The following is a 19275-nucleotide window of genomic DNA, read 5'->3' on the forward strand; positions in this document are numbered from 1 at the left end:
CTGAGAAGGAATTGTCGGCCAGAAGAGCGGAAAAAAAAAACGAGGGCTAACGAGGAACTGTGGTGAGAGGGACATCACTTCTCTCAAAACCATATTGCTGCTGAGTTCATTTTGGTGCCCGTGGCGGTGTTTGCATACTAAAGGCCCAGTTCACAGCCAACACGTGTTCGTTTTGATGGGGAGAGAGGTGTGTGTGTGTGTGTGTGTGTGTGTGTGCGTGCGTGCGTGCGTGCGTGCGTGCGTGCGTGCGTGCGTGCGTGCGTGCGTGTGTGTGGGTGCCGGCAGTGTCAGCTTAAATGGGAATACAGTCACGATGTTGGTAAAACATAATTCCCTCTTTGAGAATTTCTAAAAATGGAGGAAGAAAAATTGTGTTGATATCCAGTCCATCAACCTCACCATGTCTTCCTTGTCTTTCCTCTTTATTCCTTGTCTCAATTTGTGTGAACTCTGTTCTTTGCCTGACAATGACCCTTGTGAGCTCCTCAGGGGTTGGTTCTGGATGGAGCTGCTCATGGTTTTGGTTCTGTGTGGAGCTACTCAGATGTCGGTCTGGGCGGAGCTACTCGTGGTTTGGTTCTGGGTGGAGCTCCTCAGGGGTTGGTCTGGATGGAGCTACTCATGGGTTGGTCCGGGTGGAGCCCCTCAGGAGGTCGGTCTGGGAGGAGCTCCTCAGGGGTCGGTTCTGGACTGAGCTACTCATGGTTTGGTTCTGGGTGGAGCTCCTCAGAAGGTTGGTCTGGGGGGGGGGGGGGGCGGGCTACTCATGGGTTGGTCAGGGTGGAGCTGACAAGCAACTTGTGCCAGCTGACCACTCTCTTCCTCATGTCCACCTTGTCCAGCCAGATATAGGCTTCACCGATCAGCGTCTTCTTCATGAACTTCCCTCCATTGGACACCAGGAACAGCTGAAAGCAGACAGGGACCAGGGTGACCACTGGGTTACGTGTTATTTGATGATTCGCCGCCTCGTTCGCTCAAATCTGCCTCTCTGTTGTACCTGGATGGAGTGTCCGGTCGGGTTGAGGGGGAATCTGAAGGTCTCGTTGAAGGAGGGCTCCCTGTCGTGTCGACAAACCCTCGTCTTCTTCTTGATGATTCTCTTCTGCGTGGCCACGTTGACCACGTACAGCTTCACATACAGGTCTGCATTCGAGGGGCGCAAATCAAACACGGCCATTATTCTTGGCAGTTATGAAAGGGGTGCCGGACAGGAATGAGGAAAGAAAAAAAAAAAAAAATGTTTGGACGCGCACCTGGAAGGTGGTCTGGGCTCTTGAACTTGTAGGTGATGTTTCTGCACTGGAGGATCTCCAAGACCAGCTGGTCTCCTTCTGTCTTCACCTCCTTCTTCAGCGCCACCTTGATCTCCCCCATGACCTGCGTTTTGCCACCTGGACACGACAGCGATTAAAATGATTTCATACCTGCACCGTTATTGATGAACAGGGCAAAGGCGACGCATTCCCACCCTTTCTCAAACCCCACCTGTATTGAATGTAATTATAGGGAAGGCTGATTCACGGACACCTTTTAGCAAAATGGCAGCCCTATCATTTCTATCTGATGATGTTGTCGTCCACCGGTGACATCGATCGTCGTTGAGTAAGGGCCGCCGGGCTGCGGACTGAAGCGGCCTCCGACCCTTTGTCACGGAACGAAACCGGAGACGAGGCGGCGGAGGCTTTGTGACATCTGAGACACGTGAGTCGTAGATATAGTTATGACAGAGCGACGGATAGGGTGACATCCTCCTGTTTCCAAGTTTTGCGAGCATGTTTTGAAGCCATTCTTTACGGCGAAGTTATTGTACACACATACTTGACTGAACCCCAAGCAGTAGAAATGAATATTAAAAACCACTGTATCAATTGAGGCCCTTGATGAAAGTTAAATAAGCAGCCATGGGTCGGCAAAAAAAGAAACACTGACTGTTATTTCAGAGGACGTCCAGCAGGGAGAGCTGTGCAGCTTAAACAGAGACCTACATCTTAGACTTTGTACTGTTTTCGTTATTGCCTAAAGCCTTTCCGGCGACAGTCATAACATTTCCTACCGCGAGTGTAATAATACTGACCTTCGTTGTCTGGGGGCCCCAGCCGACTGCTGTCTGTGCCGTTAGGCATAGTCTTCCCGCTGCATAGGTAAAACAAAAAAAAGAGAAAGAAACAGGGGGTTGAAACGCTGCGCAGAGAGCATCCCTTCGAATCGTCGCCAGCCTCTTTTTTTTTTCCCCCCCAACGCTTCAACCGTCACGTGTAATTATGTGTCAACGCGGAGCGGCGTACATGCGCGGAACTTGGAAAATGGCGCTGTCCACTCCGGTTCCGCCACCCTCCTCGCCGTCCAGGCCCCCGTATCCGTCACCGATGAGGTTGGGGGCCGACAGCACCACTGACCCCGAAACGTCGCCGAGCCGGTGGCCCGGCCCTGAAGGGGGGAGAGACGGGGGAGGGGCAAAGTCAGGGGGAGAGAGATGGCCGTACGAGCAGAACATCAAGAAACAAGGAGGGTTTATGGGTCGGCCTTAGACTTCAACTTTTCCCTTTTGTGTGTTTTTTTTTTTTTTAAGCAGCCTGTTTTTTCTCAGGATTTCTATTTTGTGTGTTTGTTTAAAGCAGAGCGGACGACAGCCTCTCTTCAGAGGCTGAAGTGACTCAGTGTATTCTTGTATGAAAAGATAAGAAAACATTTGTTTGTCAGCCTGTGCTCGGGTTTATTTATAGTGTTTTTTTCCTGGGGGGTGGGGTCCTTTAATGCCACAGTACAAAGATTCATATTGGATTTATAGATAACACTGATTAGGACCAAAATTGTGTCGAAACAGGGCAGTCGTAATTTAAGACAAGAGTTGGAAACCCCAAGTCCGAGGCACCGAAATGCATAAATAAAACATATTCTACAAAGAGATGCAACAATAAGAAAAAAACAAATATTATTTTCACCACAAACAAAACTTCATAGATTGAGTACAAAGCATCAAATGAAAAACAAAACGTATTAAGTTCATTCATTTATCATTTAATTCAATTCAAATGTGATTTTCGCCCGCTCTCCGCTTTATTGTGAATTGCTGTATGAGTGAAAAAAAAAATCGTTAAAGGTGTTATTTAAATTTTTTATTTTTTTTTCCTGCGTTGTCTCACCTTCCCTCGACCCTCGTGTTCCCCTCATGGTGAGAGAAGCTGATCGCTTTAGTCTCATTGGCCGTGGACCGCGGAGTCAAGCTCCCGCTGTGTTTCCTGGTTTGACGGGTCGGTCTCGGACCGCGCGTGTCACCCCGTGGTTTTTTTTTTTTTGAGCGAGGGAGCGGATGGGGTGTGGGAGCAGGGGAGGGAGGACAAGCCCGTACGCCTCGCATTCTGCCTGAGTGTTCTGGCTTTTTTTTTTTTTTTTCCTCAAGGTTCATACATTATACACATGCACACACACACACACACACACACACACACACATACACACACACAGCACAGAGAGACTGCAGCAACACAAACCTCTAAATGGCCGGGGATAAGGAAGCTTGGGAGGCTTAAACTCAAACTGCATGCTTTGGAAAAACAACCGACGGCACCGGGATTAATTCCCTCGGGGAAGGATCGACTGGGATGAGAGTGCGCTTAACTCTTAAATAATAACTGGTGAGATGTCGTTAATAAGGTCAAAGAGGAGTCGTGAGTGAGTGCCATCCTGAGCTTGGTTTCTATTCCGGGGGTTTTGGAGGTCTCCACACTCAGGGTTCCGTAGAAACCATATGCTTGGGATTAGCGCATGCACAGTCCACTAAGATGCACAGAACCATGAAACTAGGGGATCACATCGTCCATCACAGTGAATAAGGAGGTTTGAGTGGGAATCTGTGCACGTCTGAAGAGCACTGTGTCCTACATGGGATGATGTATGCAGCAGCAAAGCACTGTTAATAAGCAGAGTAATACATTTAGGTGACTGAATATTTACAATATATTTACAAATATGTAATGTCAGATTTATCATCTTTTATATTTAGTTTACATTTTGAGCAACACTACACTACATCCTAAACGTCATTTATGTGCCTTAAGTTTGGATTAGTTGGTTTATCGCAGTTAATGGGTGAAATGTATATGCGCCACTGGATGAAACAGAAGGAAAAACTGTATTCGAGGTTCGTTTTGTGCTCGGGATCGAAGGAGCCAAGGGGAGCCGAAGGACGCAAACGCAAAGTGTTAAGGAGCACCAAGAGGAGGAGTGGGCGGACCAGATTTTCCGCACGAAGCTGGCATGCACGGGACGAGAAAGGAAGCATTTCCCAGGGAGGGGAGTGTTGTCACGGGAAGGGGCAGGGTTTACTTGGTTGGAGGCGGGACTGTTGCACGGCGGCCTCGGCAGCAGCGATGGCGATGCCGGCGTCCTCCAGGTGAGCCTGCGTGACGCTGCTCTTGCTCTGGCTGCGCGAGGGGCCGTGCGAGCGGAGCTGGCCGTCGGAGGACGACTTGGAGCTGCCGGGGCTGCTGTGGGACTTCTCCAGAGGAGCCATCTGAATGTCTGCGGGACGCGGAGGGTGCCAATTAGCAGGGGACAGAATAATGACAACAACAGGGAAAAGGAAGTTGGTGAAATCCGGGGGTGGGTTGGAGGCACTGTTATTTGCTTGTGCAAATGGGACGCCGCCACGGTACGGTGTGACTTGCATACAGACTGTAATTACTGTTGAGGAGCGATTAGTGGCACTGTCTCCATGACGACAGGCTCCATCTCTATGACAACAGACTGACCATTCTTCAAATTACCACCACTTTCCCCCTCAGCTAACTCCTGTTATTAACCAGCTGAGCGGCGGGAAGAGAAATCCGAAAGATCGTGGACCGTTTTTTCGAAAGAAAAGATCTCCGGCAGCGAGAACTGTTTTGAGCGATTTATGGAGAATCCGACCGCGGCAGCCGCTCACCTTTGGCCGGGTCGGGGAAGATGCCGTGGCTCCTGCTCTTAATTACAGAGTTCTTGGGGGAATCGAGCCCGCCCTCTCCCTGTCCCTGCCCTTGACCATGCATCATCCCGTGTCCCGGTCCCATTCCGGGCCCTGACACGTGACCCTGTCCTGCCCCGGACCCCGGGGGCCCCTGGGTGGCGTGGTGGGCCCGGCTGTGCTCGATGCTTTCGCTCTGCTCCTTCAGAGGCAGCCAGCGAGGGGTGTTGTCCAGCTGGGCCGTGTTTGAGAGGTCAATCAGCACCTGACACGCATGGCCGCACGCAAACACACGCACACACACACACACACACACACACACGATCAGAAAAACAAAGAGCCGCCGAGCGAGTTAGAAATGACGGCAACCAGGATTGATGTGTTACAGTAAGTCCTCGTAAGCCAAACCAAAGACCCCTACATGGAAGGAGTGCTTGGAAAAAAAAGAGATAGAAAGACGTGGGCGGAGATGGATTTGAGGACTGCACGGTGTCTGAGCACAGTCTAACACATGCTCCATAATTAGAGGGAATGTTGCACTCAGCGCAGGGAATTAGCACTGCTCTCTATGCAGACGTACAGGTGTGAAGCATCGAGGCTGAGATTAATAGGATGCTGTGGTAAAAAAAAAAAAAAAAATTGTATTGCTGTTCCTTTAAAAAAAATAATGCCACGAGAGCTTTGGGGTAATTTAATATCAAAGGCAATTGACATTTAAATGTTAGTGTTCGGGTTTAAAACACACTCACTTCTCCCAGAAAGTCATTGGAGGAGGATCTGTCGTAGTCCCACACGGTCACCTCCAGAGTCTTTTTCTTCAACTAGACGAGATAAGTGGAGAACAGGGAAGAGATATAATAGACGACGAAATGGGCTTTGTAGGCGTATTTCAATGTAAACGCACCCTGTGTTTGTTGTGTGTGTGTGTGTGTGTGTGTGTGTGTGTGTGTGTGTGTGTATGTGTGTGTGTAACAGGTAATTGAAAAGTCGGACAGTCTATGAAAGGCTGATCGGGCCGACAAGGAGTGGTGCTAAAGTCAGCTGATTTCACTCATTCCGCACACACGCATACTGTTCCCAGACACACACACACACACACACACACACACACACACACACACACACACACACACACACACACACACACACACACACACACACACACACACACATGTTACGTGGGGACATTAGGAACAACCGTCTGAAGCCGTTGTCTGAATGAGATACAGAAACAATACAATTAATTAATTGAATACAGAATAACAATAATGCAGCAAAAAAATTGCAGCATTTACCCGTGATGACCCACAGATCTGTGTGTGTGTGTGTGTGTGTGCGTGCTTGTGTGTGCGTGTGCGTGAGCGCGTGTGTGTGTGTGTGTGTGTATTTGTATGTGTTAGGGCCATCTCCCACCTGCTCCAGGTGGATGTTCTTGTAGATGACAGTCTGGTTCCATTCTGGGTTCATGGTCTTCTGAGCGTACTTGGTCCGTCTCTTGTTGTCAGCGCTGTGACATTACCACAGTGACACCGGTTATTTAGCGTTTTCCGTCCAGCACCGCGGCACACGGTCACCACACTGTTATGTATTGAATAATATGTTGGATGATCAGATGATTGTAAAAATGGCCCAACTGCTGTGGAGAAACCATAAGAGCATCTGATACTGAATGAACGGGGTCACAATCACTTTTGTTTGAATTTGTCGAGCCGGAGGATGTTTACGACACTGAGACTGCGATCAAAAAAAGAATCATGAGCATGAGAAGAGATTATGAGAAGAAAGAGAGAGAGAGAGAGAGAGAGACGGAAAACACAGATAGAAAGAGGGGTTCTTATCACCTTGGAATGGAGCGGGTGAGAGCTGGGAAGGATGGGGCGGGGCGGGGTGGGACGGGGCGGGGCGGGGCGGGGTGTGGGGGGAGGGGGCGGTGGAAAAGCACCTCGGAGACATAAAACTGATGTGCGGAAACAAAAACAACGACGACACCGATGAAAAGCAAAGAGCCCGGCCACACTACCTTGCATTCTGGACAACCATGACTTGGCTGAGGCAGTCAAGGAGAGGGTGAGGAGGGCGGATATCACACACAAGAAAAGCAAAAACACAAAACAAAAAACAACAGTCAGAGAAACCCAAAGAGCTGAGGGAAAGGCAAGTAAAGAATAGAAAGTTGTGGTCGCCAATATTCTCAGTCAGGTGTTCTGCGGTGTTTTTGGTGGGGGCCTGGAGCATGGAGATGAAATGCAGGACTCATAATATCGCAACAGGCGATCATATGCATATATATAGATATATCCATCTATGTTCAAGTGAATAAAGTAATTTTAAACAATCCAAACCGAGCTTTGCATTCTGAAAAACCTGGGTCGAACCCTCCCAACTGCCCCTACGAAGATAAAGCGGTAAAGAGTCGGTAAAGGTGGTTTCCTTCCCAGGGCACGGAGCGCGTAGGAGGAGAAGGACCGATAATCTCATAAACAGGTCCGATAGGACTATTAGCTAAGAGCAGATACTGTTACAGAGCAGATAAAGGCTGTATTGATTCTTTCCCCTGCTATTCACAATGCTCTTAGGACGAGTGTAATGCAATGAAGGATCGCAAAGGGGGATAAGAGGGGGGCACAGGACGTACTAAACAAGGAGATGGGAGTGAGATAGGATATAGTGGCTTAGCCCGGTGTCATACTCAGAACAGGGGGTCCAGGGACGTGTGCTCGTGCACAAAGTGATTATCTGACACACAGGAGTTCAGCATGTTCTGTATTTACAGCACTGCCGAGGGTCTAAACGTGTGAGAACAGACATAGACAGACAGACAGACAGAGAGACAGAGAGACAGACAGAGAGACAGACAGACAGACAGACAGACAGATAGAAAGATAGATAGATAGATAGATAGATAGATAGATAGATAGATAGATAGATAGATAGATAGATAGATAGATAGATAGATAGATAGATAGATAGATAGATAGATAGATAGATAGATAGATAGATAGATAGATAGATAGATAGATAGATAGATAGATAGATAGATAAAAAGACACTGTAGATAGATAGATAGATAGATAGATAGATAGACAGATTGATAGATAGATAGATAGATAGATAGATAGATAGATAGACAGATTGATAGATAGATAGATAGATAGATAGATAGATAGATAGACAGATTGATAGATAGATAGATAGATAGATAGATAGATAGATAGATAGATAGATAGATAGATAGATAGATAGATAGATAGATAGATAGATAGATAGATAGATAGATAGATAGATAGATAGATAGATAGATAGACTGAGATTTCCATCGTAAAGGAATAGTTCCGATTTTTTAAAGTTCATCGTTGCCGCAGCCGCCAGCCTCTTTCAGGTAAAAGGAGTTCAATGCAAGTAATGGGGAACAAATCCACAATCTCAATAAAAAATAAGAATAAAAAAAAAAAGTGCCATCGAACAGGGAATTTTGGCGATAATACCAAAGGTATTTTTTTATATAAGGCCTCCAGTTTGGAGTGTCACCTTAGCTCTGCCCGAAACGTGGAGTGAATTTTATTTTTTGCACCGGATGCGGATGGCGGCTCCGTCCTCCATGACCTGCGCTGAACCGACGGGCGGCTGCACCGCTGCGGGAGCCGAAAACCTCCCTCACGTACCACACGGAGGGCTGAGTATAAAACAGGGATGAACTTCAAAAGACGCGGAATATTCCTTTCAAATTCAATACCCTGAGCTAGAACCGGGAGCGCAAAGGGGGGGGGGGGGCGAGCGGGACGCGGGGCGCCAACGTCTTTTTTTTTTTTTGTTTCGCTTTTGTTTTTAGGAAGCACAGAGCTTGGACGCCGCAGGGACATACCCTCGCCCGGGCAGCAGGTAGACCTTGACGAAGGGATCGGAGTAGCCGGTGTTGTCCCTCTGAGCGAGGTTCCTGGCCTGCAGGACGTGGACGATCAGGTTCCCCAGGTTCCTGTCATAGTTGATCTGGAGCTGTAGGGAGCGGAGAGAGAGAGAGAGAGAGAGAGGTGGAATAAACGGACGGTTATTATTGTTTTTCAATATGTTTTTTTTTGCCGCCGTAGAGAACATTATTGCAGCCGGCGGTATAAGTAAGAGGTTTGTTGTCGCATGCGATTGCACTCCACCTGAATTTCTCCGGTGATGGGATGCGGTTGGGACCTCAGCGCCTCCGTTGTCTGGAAAAGGAAAAACACAATTGCATTTTCAAACCGTTGTTTTTATTGACACCGTCACCCATCCACCGGCAGCCAGACACGGGCCGGAGAGAAGCCGGGGTTGGACGCCACCTTGACCAATAAAGTTCCTCGCCCCTCGGAGTCATTACATGGGGTTGCTCTGAGTGTTACCGTATAATATAAAGTGTCAGATTAAAGATGGATGGCTGCCCTTGTTGGGCGAGGGAGAGACATTTTTAGTGGAGGTTCGCTGCTGGATCTATCAGCCCCCCGGAGGGATTTGATCATCTCAGCGGTGGAACAGATTGTAAAAGTCGCCCGGAGAAGTTTGAGAAGGTTAATAAATTATTTGAGGCTTTGGACTCCTCGGAAATAACTATCTGCGCGAAGCGAAACCGTTTTTGAATACATTTAAAACACCCTCGGTGTGATTTGGCTATTTCAGCACATTGCTGCCGGAAGCACACACCCTTTCATTCTCCCTCTACCCCCTCCCTCTCTCTCTCTCTCTCTCTCTCTCTTCCTCCGTTTCTTTATATCATTTTCATTCCCTTCTATTATGAGCCTGTCATGTTCGTGTGATGAACACTATGGCCGCATCATTTGACCTTGACTTTCCTTCACAGTGTTTTATGGAGTCCGGCTGGTCGGCCTGCGGCACCGGTCCCAAGAAGACACAAAATAGTGAAATTGGACATAGTTGTAACATGGATTAAAAGCAGTTTCTTCCCTTAACATTAAAAAAAATAAAAATAAATGCTCAAATGATGGACCCAAACTTGTACCTTTGCGCCGTGGCGCTGTTTCTTGTTGATGGCCGGGGATCCGGGCTGGCCGGGGCTCGGCACGCCGCTGGAGGAGGCCGATCCGGTGCCGGAGTGGAGGAGGGCGGAGCGTTCCAGGGCGGAGAGGACCCCCATCCCCCCCTGTCCCTGTCCCACCCCGGGCCCCGACATGCCGGGCGCCTGCTGCTGAGACACCTTCTGCAGCTCGGCCGCCAGCTGCTTAGGGTCCACGCCCGGGGAGCGCTGCCCGCCTACAAACGCGCACGCACACACACACACACACACACACACACACGCACGCACACTGATGACATCGTCCAAAGATCCAAATAATAGAAACAGAGTGGTGTGCAATCCCACGTACACGCACGCATGCACACAGTAGGTGTAAGCACGTCCACAGTTCTTGTACATACCAGCTTTAAGCTGGACATGGTGCTCCAGGGCTTGTGGGTGCTCAGGGTCAGACAGCATATTAAGGTCGCTGTTTGGATGCACAGAGGAAACGTGACACATACTGTACATCAACCAGAGTGTACGTCCAATGAAAACTATCCTGATTGTTTAATAGGTATAAGGAGCTTGGGGGAGCGAGGAAGGAGGGAGGAGATTGGGAGACGGTGTTGTAAAGGGATGCAGAGTCACCGTATCGCTACTAAAGCAGGAAGGACGGGGGGACGGAGGGACGGAGGGACGGAGGATGTTGGCTGTGACTCACAGTCTGACGCAGAGCTCCGCCTCCGCACACGGCTGGCCCATGATGCACTGCACCTCTTCGTAGGTCTTCCCCATCAGAGGGACGCCGTTCCACTCCAGCACCTGCATTCCTGGTGGGCGGGCGAGAGAGAGAGAGAGAGAGAGAGAGAGAGACAGAGAGAGACAGGCGGGGCGGCCGGGCATCAGTTCCCAGTCAGAGTGATTATGTTTCTACGGCGAGATTACAATTTCCACACCGCACAGAAAAGAACACACGAATGATTCACTTTGTGGATCCCCTCGTGAAAGGAGCTGAAAACGCTGCCGGAAGAGCCGACGACCCCCGCCGAGCCGGGCGCGGCGCTTGCTCCGGTTGTCTCCATGCTGCAGACGTTTCAACATGCCCGCCGTTTCATCCCCGCAACACAGATCGGTCCGGCACAGCACACGAGAGGTCAACCCGGAGAGGACGGCGACTACGGATGTACACTGCAAACCCAAACTCAACCGGTGGCGGCGGCGGCGTCGTGCCCGAGGCTTCACTTACACAAACAGAATCCCGCTCTTCACGTTCGACTCACCACCAGCTGCCGTGACGACAAAGGCACAAATTAAAAAATTCTCCTTGTTCCTCTCTCTGCTAATCTTGCAACCTTTTCTCTCTAACCCGCCCCTTCTCTTCAGCCCGACCAGCATCACTCTTCCATTCCTATTGTGTTTTACTCATTGAAATACACATTTGGGATGAAATGTAAATGGAGGCTTGAATGCAAATACATTTCATGATGCAGTATATCAGTTATAGGTAGTATCATAAATACCTTGGGAAATTAAGTCTCTGCTGTTCCCCGGTGGTTCTCAACCGGTCTCGCCTCAGTATCCATGATGTCACGACCCGGATTTTCAAGCGTTCAAATTTATTTCACAAAATGAATGGTGCGGCCACCCTCACTGCTTTTGCGCGCTGTTTAAAAATAGTACACGGTTTTTGATGCCGGAAGCTTGAGTCGCAGCCTAATAACCGTATGATGGTGTGGCCATGACGACGACACGATACAGTTGGAAACTGGTGTTTCCAAATAAAAGAACATCGGAAATTTGGCACAGTTAGAAAAAAATAAAACAAATATACTGTATGTATATATATATATATATATATATATATATTATACACTGTATGTACAGATTTTTGCATATGTATATGTACTCCCACGGTCCATTCGAAAGGGACCCACGACCCAGTTCAGGCCCGGGAACCACCGTTTGAGAACCACAGTTCACCACAGTGCTACCGGGGGAAGAGAGGCTGAATAATGGAGACGACTCTAACTCCCAGAGCCGGGATCACTTTAAATACCCAGGATCATCCCTGCGTAATCCCCACAACTAAACTGTAGAATATTCATCCTGTGCAAATAACATTCTACACATTGTGGAGGAAATCCTTCAGTTTAAATATTGGAATTAATTTGTATTTTTTTTTGCCGGAGATGGAGAGAGAGAGTGTGTGTGTGTGTGTGTGTGTGTGTGTGTGTGTGTGTGTGTGTGTGTGTGTGTGTGTGTCCCTGTCACATGCAGTGTGTCTGTGCCTGTCTCGTGTGTTGGTGTCTGCAGGGACTCTAAATTAAACCCAATGACTAAGACGTGCTGTTCGGGGCCGCGGTGAGCTGACAGAACTCCTCTTTTTGTTTATCCCTGAAAGAAGAGGTGGCGAAGGGATAAACACATCTCCCACATCTTCATCTCCACAATTGGAAAAATCAATGCAGGCACTTTCAGAGGAGGCGGCGTCCTGATATTATTAACTATTAAAACATTAATCTGACTCTCTGCTAAGTGACACTGAGAGGTTTATCTCCTGCCGGGCAAAGGCGACGGAGCACGACCCCCCCTTGATTCAATTCGAGAGACTTCCCACAAATTGAAATCCAAATAGAGTTGTTGCGCAGAGAGTTAACGAAACAATGCTGCTCTCGTCTGCCTCCTTACCTTCCACCACTTTGCCGGTTTGTTCTGCAACGCCACCGGGGACGACCCTGGCGATGTAGGCGCCGATCTCCCCCCGGCTCCCGGGCACCTCCTTGCCCCCGACCACACGGATCCCCAGACCATTCCCTGCGGGTCCAAAAAAAAAAGAAATACATAAATACACAAATACATAAATGAAAAATGTCCTAAATAACTACAATAATAATAATAATAATAATAATAATGATAACAGTGATGACAAAAAATACTAATAATTGCACAAATACATTTATGAATAATTAAATACTTACAATAAATAAATACATACATAAATATCCAGATTCTGATTATTTAATAAAAAGAAAAATGAAGCTCAGATAGACATCTTCTTTTATAATCATTGTTTGTGACAATTTCTTAATTTGTGTGCGTTCATCAGCGCACCTGACACGCTGGTGTCCGTCAGGTCTCTCTGGAGGTTGACGCGAGCGTGCGGGAAGGCGTAAGGGATCAGCTTCACCTGGAAAAGGACCACAGACACATATCTGGGGCATAGAGGAAACAGATCTGCGTGAAACTCCACTGTTGGGCGGGAGGCCGGAGGGCTCGAACCTGTCTCCTGTCCAGGATCTGCACACTGTGCGGGCGACCTTCCCTCGGCTTGTCGAACCAATCCGTGTCTTCCCTCCTCAGGTGGTAAGCTGCGGCAGGGAAAGTTATGGTTAGAAAGGGATCGCAACGTAAGTAATACAAATAACTAATGAAGAGCAGCAACAACAACAGCAAAAAAAACCCCCAAAAAAACAAAACAAAGCAACCATTCAATCAAACAGAAAACAGTCATGGAGGCTGAATCAGTCTCTGCTTCATCCTGGTAGTAAATAGATGGTTGTGTAGAGCAGAAGCTAATCTGGCCACAGTAATACAAACACACAGTAGTCTAAAATATCAACATCCCTCACATCCATCCCCCCTTTTCAGCTCAGCTGCAGGAATATACAGTGTCTGATCTGTCCCGACTGGAAAGGTGAAAAGCAAAGTGGGAAAACCTGTTCCATCCTACGTCCGCTCACTTTGAGATCAATTGATGACTGCAAGAACTGAGCGTCGGATAAATGCATGTCAAGAGCGTTCATTATTATCTCAAGCCTTTTTATTTTATTTTTTTCCCCCCGTCATGCAATCCTCGTTGAGCATCCAGCTGCCGGACAATTAGTAAACAATCCGTTATGGTCATTTGTGTGCCGGTCAGCATTTGTTATTAGATATTTTAATAATATATTATAAGATAATATGCATCATAGGAGGTTTTTGGCACTTGGATCCTCCTGGATTCTCTGTATCGGATATAAAAAAAATTTTTTTTTGGAAAATAAAGGGGAAAGGAAATCCAATACAGCAAACTAAAACATCTAACCAGTCGAATATAGTTATAGAATAATTCATCTAATTTGGCTTTTACAAACGTTCTGACATGTAAATAAACCGCCAAATGATCTATGTTGGTGTCTTTGCAACCAGTGTTTCACCTTAGTCTGCCCCACGCAGCTCCTCGTGCACCCTACATCCCACACCTCGACAGGGAAAAGATGCAATATCTCAATATCCCAATGAGGAAATATGTGTTTGTGCCAAAGTGTGAAGATCATCATTTCGCAGTTAGCTGAGTGCCGTCTGAAGGAGAAAGCGCAGAGCCCTGCTGACAGCTAAAGATGTTTGCGCCTCGTGGACTCCGTGTGATAGATTGTCCCATGCGCCAAACGGAACGTGCACGGGCTCGCCAAGATGGCTCGTTGCATCATCACAGCGATCTCAGTTCATTGGCAGCAAGTGAGGAAATGCATCCATCATGATTGAAGGTAAATGTTGCCCGTTTGACCTCGTCTCCTGGATCAGATTATGTTTACCCTGAAATCTTGACTGTGGGCATTTCAACTACGCGGAGCTGTGATTAGAAAGATACGGCAACATCGACCTTCAAAGGAATTGCAAGCAAAGACCCTGACATTTGCACGCAATTGCAATTCACACATCTCAACATGTATGCATGATACGCATATGCAGTAACCTGTGACTTCAGGGCATGAGCATGGATATTTGGAATGGGTCTGATATGCTTTTAATGTGTATAGGACCACCGTGACGTGGAGTCATTCCAGAATGATGTCGAACTGGAACTACTGTATGACACATTCACTACTTTGGGTATCATTAAGATGGGGTTCATTCCAGAATGGATCTGATGTGTGGACAGATACAAACCTACCATATGGCATGTACAGTATGCTGTGTGATGCATTGAGATGTGCGTCATTCCAGAATGTTTTTTTTTTTTTTCTTCAATGTTTTTGAAATCAACCAGGGAAGTGGATCATTCAGAGTCATGAGGTGTGGAGTGGAGCCATACAAACTAATAAGCTAAATGCGAGCAGGGATGGTCTCTCACCTTCTATATTCCAGTTTGGGCCTCCAGCTGGGATACAAAATTATATGTATGTTGTTTTAGATTTGTTCAACACACCAGTCCATTAATCTATCAGACTACAGAAGTATTGGGAAAGCTATGTAGATTGGGACTGTAAATAGTCACATGCATTTAATATATCTATCTATCTATCTATATATATCTATATATATATATATATATATTTATATATATCTATATATATATATATATATCTATATATATCTATATATATATATATATTTATATATATATATATATATATATATATATATATATATTTTTTTTTTTTTTTTAAGTGCATGCTTTGTAGTACTACAAATGTACTTCAAATCTCCATTTCTTAATCTTCAGGGCAACTAACATTTCCAAAAAGAAACATGGAAGATGTACAGACAGACTTCTATCAGTGTCTATAGGGTGCAAGCCAATTGTCAAAGGTCAGTTCATTTATAAAATAAAAGGCTGCGTGGCATTCCCATTAAATTTTTGTTGTACTACTAATAAGATACTCTACCGTGTCTGATACTTTCATGAAAGATTCTGGCATCATCTCTGTTCAAAGCCAACATGGAGTCACTTAGTGCTGTAATCAAGGCAGATGGACACTTGTATTTAGGGAAAGGACATGTATCAATATTTTGTAGGATTGTGAATATACTGTTAATATATATGAGTTGGTTTTCAGACCTGGATAAACAAAGCCAAAAGAGAATATTGTGCTCCGTATCTAAGAATAACTGTTGCACTTCTATGTGATGATGATAATACATTCTGCTAATACTTATCTAATTGTTGTGGATGGCAGCAACATGTCTTTCACCTGATCTCTAAAATATCTTGTACTTTTATCTGTGGCAAATCCTGAGAACAGTGAACTGATTTGTAACAGTTAACTGGCAATTGCAGAATCTGATTATTGGTTACATATCAATATACTTATATATATTTTTTCTCCTAAGGAAACCCACACACCCCAGGGAGAAGAAGGAGGGAACACACACCAATCTCTGCTGTCAAGTCACAGGGATTCATGCAAGTAACACATTACAAAACAGCCACAAATCAACCAACAGGCAGAAGACATCCACTTTATTGAGATGGAAACTCAAAACAAGTTGCACGACATGCACGGATGCAAAATCAAAAGGTAGATTGAAATGATGACGGACATATGCAGCACAGTTGACAAGATATTGTCATTGTGCTGAATGTAAAACCAAAACGCACGGTTTGTACTTTAAAAAGGATATGACGAAATCCACGTCCAGGGGAGAAAGAATCTCACAAAAACGGTACTGCATCAAAGTGTCAGGTAATCAGCGTTATTTTGGTGTTGAGCTATAGAGAGCAGCAGCTACTCAAAGTAAACGCCCTTGCAGAACACATCAGTTACACACACCCAGACCCCATGATTCAGCACTACTGCTTTAGAAAAGGGTGGTGTGAGTATGCGGCTCTGCACAATAGCTGTAAGCGTGTTTTAGAAAAGTAAATATACATTTTATTTCTTTCCTGAGGCGATGACCTACTTCTCAAATAAGAAGACATTATTTTTCGGCAGCAGAGCGGTGGCGCGCAGGCGGGAGAAAGTGTCCCCACACAATCCCTATCACAGGGTCGTGACGCGAAAGCCCTTTACTCACGAAGACAGCTTCCAGATGGCGTAGCCAGTGTCAAACTGTCAACTTTTAATTGCTCTTAACCCAGCCTCAGTCAAAAGATTGCCCTCTACGCCCAAACATTTCATTATATTAAAATTTACAAGGCACTTGAAGTGGACAGCTTGATCAATTAAGTATTGTGCTGTATTAACAATTTCAATTAAAAATGTCGTTTCAATTTTTGACAACAAAAAAGTACAAATTTTGTTGTGTATTAAATCAGATAATGCTAATAATATTACAGAAAAGTATCCTCTAAGTGTGGTTGGTGTCATACATAAACTCGGAAAAAGGAGTATTATGTATTGGTGACAAAAACAGGGACAGACGGAGAAACGCATGCAAACATCTAACTTGACAGACAGAGAGGAAAGTAGAGCGCGAGTGCAATTAACAAACAACAATATTCTGAGCTACAGATGATTAAGTAGCCAGTCCATAAAAAAAGTCAGTAGGAAGAACAATCGGCATTAGCATGCACGACAAGCAAGTCCGGAGAGTCGAGTTGCTGTGACAGTCTCAGGCTCCATTTACCTTCGCTGTCAGACATGGCTCCCTGCAAGTCATCCATGATGAAGGCAATGTCTCTGTCATAGCCTCGAGTCCGAGACTCCTCTCTCATATGCTGCTGTACCTCTGGCAAGGAATGGCTTGACCCAAACTGATCCCTGGTGTCCGCAGAGATCGGAGGGAGAGGTCCGGCTGAGGCTCTGGCCATGCCCATGGGCTGACCCACTGGGCTCAGAGGGCTCTCCTCCTCAGAGTTCTGGGCCACAATGGGAATACGACCACGGCTTTGACTGATGGGTAGACTAGTAGGTTTGGCTCTGGCCACGCCGGAGGCAAATGCGGCATCCAAGACCTCCCCCTCTGTCTTTAACCTTAGTGAGGAGCTAGACAGATCTCGTTTGATAGACAGATCCAAGCCATACACAGAGGAGGGGCGGGAGGATGGACGGGATGAAGGCCGGGAGCGGTTTCCACTAGGGTAGGTTCCATCATCGTGAATGGAAGACCTCATGGGGGATCCAAGTGCCAGGGACTGGCCCAGATTGAGTGAGCCGGACAGGTTGGACCCCAGAGATGAGCCCAGGTATTTCTGCTGTTCAGACAAGTTCTTTCTAAGCCCAAAGGTGATCTCATCTTGGAGCAACCTGGCCCTAGCAGCTAGATTTGTCACGGATGAAGCTCCAGAGCCCATGAAGCTACCATAGTCAGGCTCCAGATCTCTATTCTCCTGGATTGGGGAAAATTTGGTGATTGATTTAGGATCTATTAGGGCCTTTTTGTTCTTCACCTGTTTCTGGTAAAGCACAGCTGCAGGTAATTGCTTTGCAGCCTGTTTTTCAAGGGTGAGCCTGCCAATGCTGTATTTTTCACCTTTGGGGAAGTGACGGAAGTTAGTGTCACTGGGGAGGTATTGAGGCAGGCCTAGGCCTGTCAGGTGTTCCAGACCCTCAGTTCCTCGTCTAAACTCCTGCTTGATCTGCTGCTTAAGGAGTTTCAGTTCATAGGGCTCCTCCATAGTTTCATCTTCTCCTTTAACATAACCCTGCAGCCTGGACGATCCTAAGAATTCTGCAACCTAAAGTGGAAAACGATGATCAGTCAATTAATAACCATTTTCGGGGCAGCAATAATATGACTTATACGTGAAATGTACATCAGGATACAGTCATTAGCATAATTAAATCATGCACAATTCCGACAAATACAAACAAGAAACAAGAAATAAACAAAGTTTGCTACATGCAGCGACTTTATGATTACAAGCACACTTAAGACATACTGTATGTCATGTATGTATGATTTATTTTGATATTAATATTATATAATATTTTATATTTTATGTGTGTAGTTAGATTTTTGATTATTTATGTCTGGTTTAGTGTTTAATTTACTGTAGCATTGTCTGAGTAAAGTGTATCATTACAGTTAATTGCAAGGGCTAAAAGTTCCATTGGACATTGCGTTGTAATGAATATATGGCCTGCATGGATTTGAAGAAAATATATATTATGTTCAGTGTGAGCTGCAGATGTTCAGCCAAAAACCTTTGAGATGCATGTTAAGTAAGAACTCTCATAAAGTAAAAGAACACATTTCATAAATAGTAAACATCATTATTGCATTAAAAACAACATTAGACCATTGAGTGAATGATTTCATATTTGAAAGGAAAATGTATCTATATATACTATATACAACTATATTATATACACACACATACAGGAATCAACAGGAATACAGGAATCCGATTTGAGTCTACATCTGGAATTGTTAGGGTGGGTTAAATCCACCCTAACAATTCAATGTCCAACCCTGACCCTGACATGCAAGTCTTTTAGTGCGGGAGAAAAAACATGATAACAGCATCTGTTTCATTTTTCTTCCAAACATATGTTTTAAACGGTTTGAAAACAAGGTGAATGAATTGTGACTATTGTTTCTCCCTCTCTAAGTTAATGTGTTGGTAATTTTATGCTGACAGATAGAAAAAAATGGAAAAAAATAATTAAAAAATGAAAAATTCTAAATGATGGCAATTTTAAAT

General features: G+C 45.8%; 1 protein-coding gene across 1 annotated transcript in view; it reads right to left on the minus strand.

Moving 5' to 3' along the window:
- Positions 1-764: 764 nt before the first annotated feature.
- Positions 765-19275, minus strand: part of pclob (piccolo presynaptic cytomatrix protein b) — a gene marked incomplete at both ends in the record, with an annotated part of 57801 nt that continues 39290 nt past the window's right edge. Inside the window, 21 exons of the mRNA XM_080002839.1 lie at positions 765-908; positions 1001-1146; positions 1257-1394; positions 2078-2136; positions 2289-2430; positions 4330-4524; positions 4928-5210; positions 5695-5766; positions 6359-6452; positions 6966-6992; positions 8808-8938; positions 9094-9144; positions 9924-10180; positions 10331-10413; positions 10648-10756; positions 12615-12740; positions 13038-13113; positions 13206-13294; positions 15040-15066; positions 15575-15643; positions 17256-18306. Of these exons, the coding sequence (XP_079858965.1) occupies positions 765-908; positions 1001-1146; positions 1257-1394; positions 2078-2136; positions 2289-2430; positions 4330-4524; positions 4928-5210; positions 5695-5766; positions 6359-6452; positions 6966-6992; positions 8808-8938; positions 9094-9144; positions 9924-10180; positions 10331-10413; positions 10648-10756; positions 12615-12740; positions 13038-13113; positions 13206-13294; positions 15040-15066; positions 15575-15643; positions 17256-18306 (3369 nt within the window). The remainder of the gene's footprint in view (positions 909-1000; positions 1147-1256; positions 1395-2077; positions 2137-2288; positions 2431-4329; positions 4525-4927; positions 5211-5694; positions 5767-6358; positions 6453-6965; positions 6993-8807; positions 8939-9093; positions 9145-9923; positions 10181-10330; positions 10414-10647; positions 10757-12614; positions 12741-13037; positions 13114-13205; positions 13295-15039; positions 15067-15574; positions 15644-17255; positions 18307-19275) is intronic.

The sequence above is a fragment of the Zeus faber genome (genome assembly GCF_960531495.2).
Source record: "Zeus faber genome assembly, chromosome: 6".
In the NCBI taxonomy this organism is placed as follows: domain Eukaryota; kingdom Metazoa; phylum Chordata; class Actinopteri; order Zeiformes; family Zeidae; genus Zeus; species Zeus faber.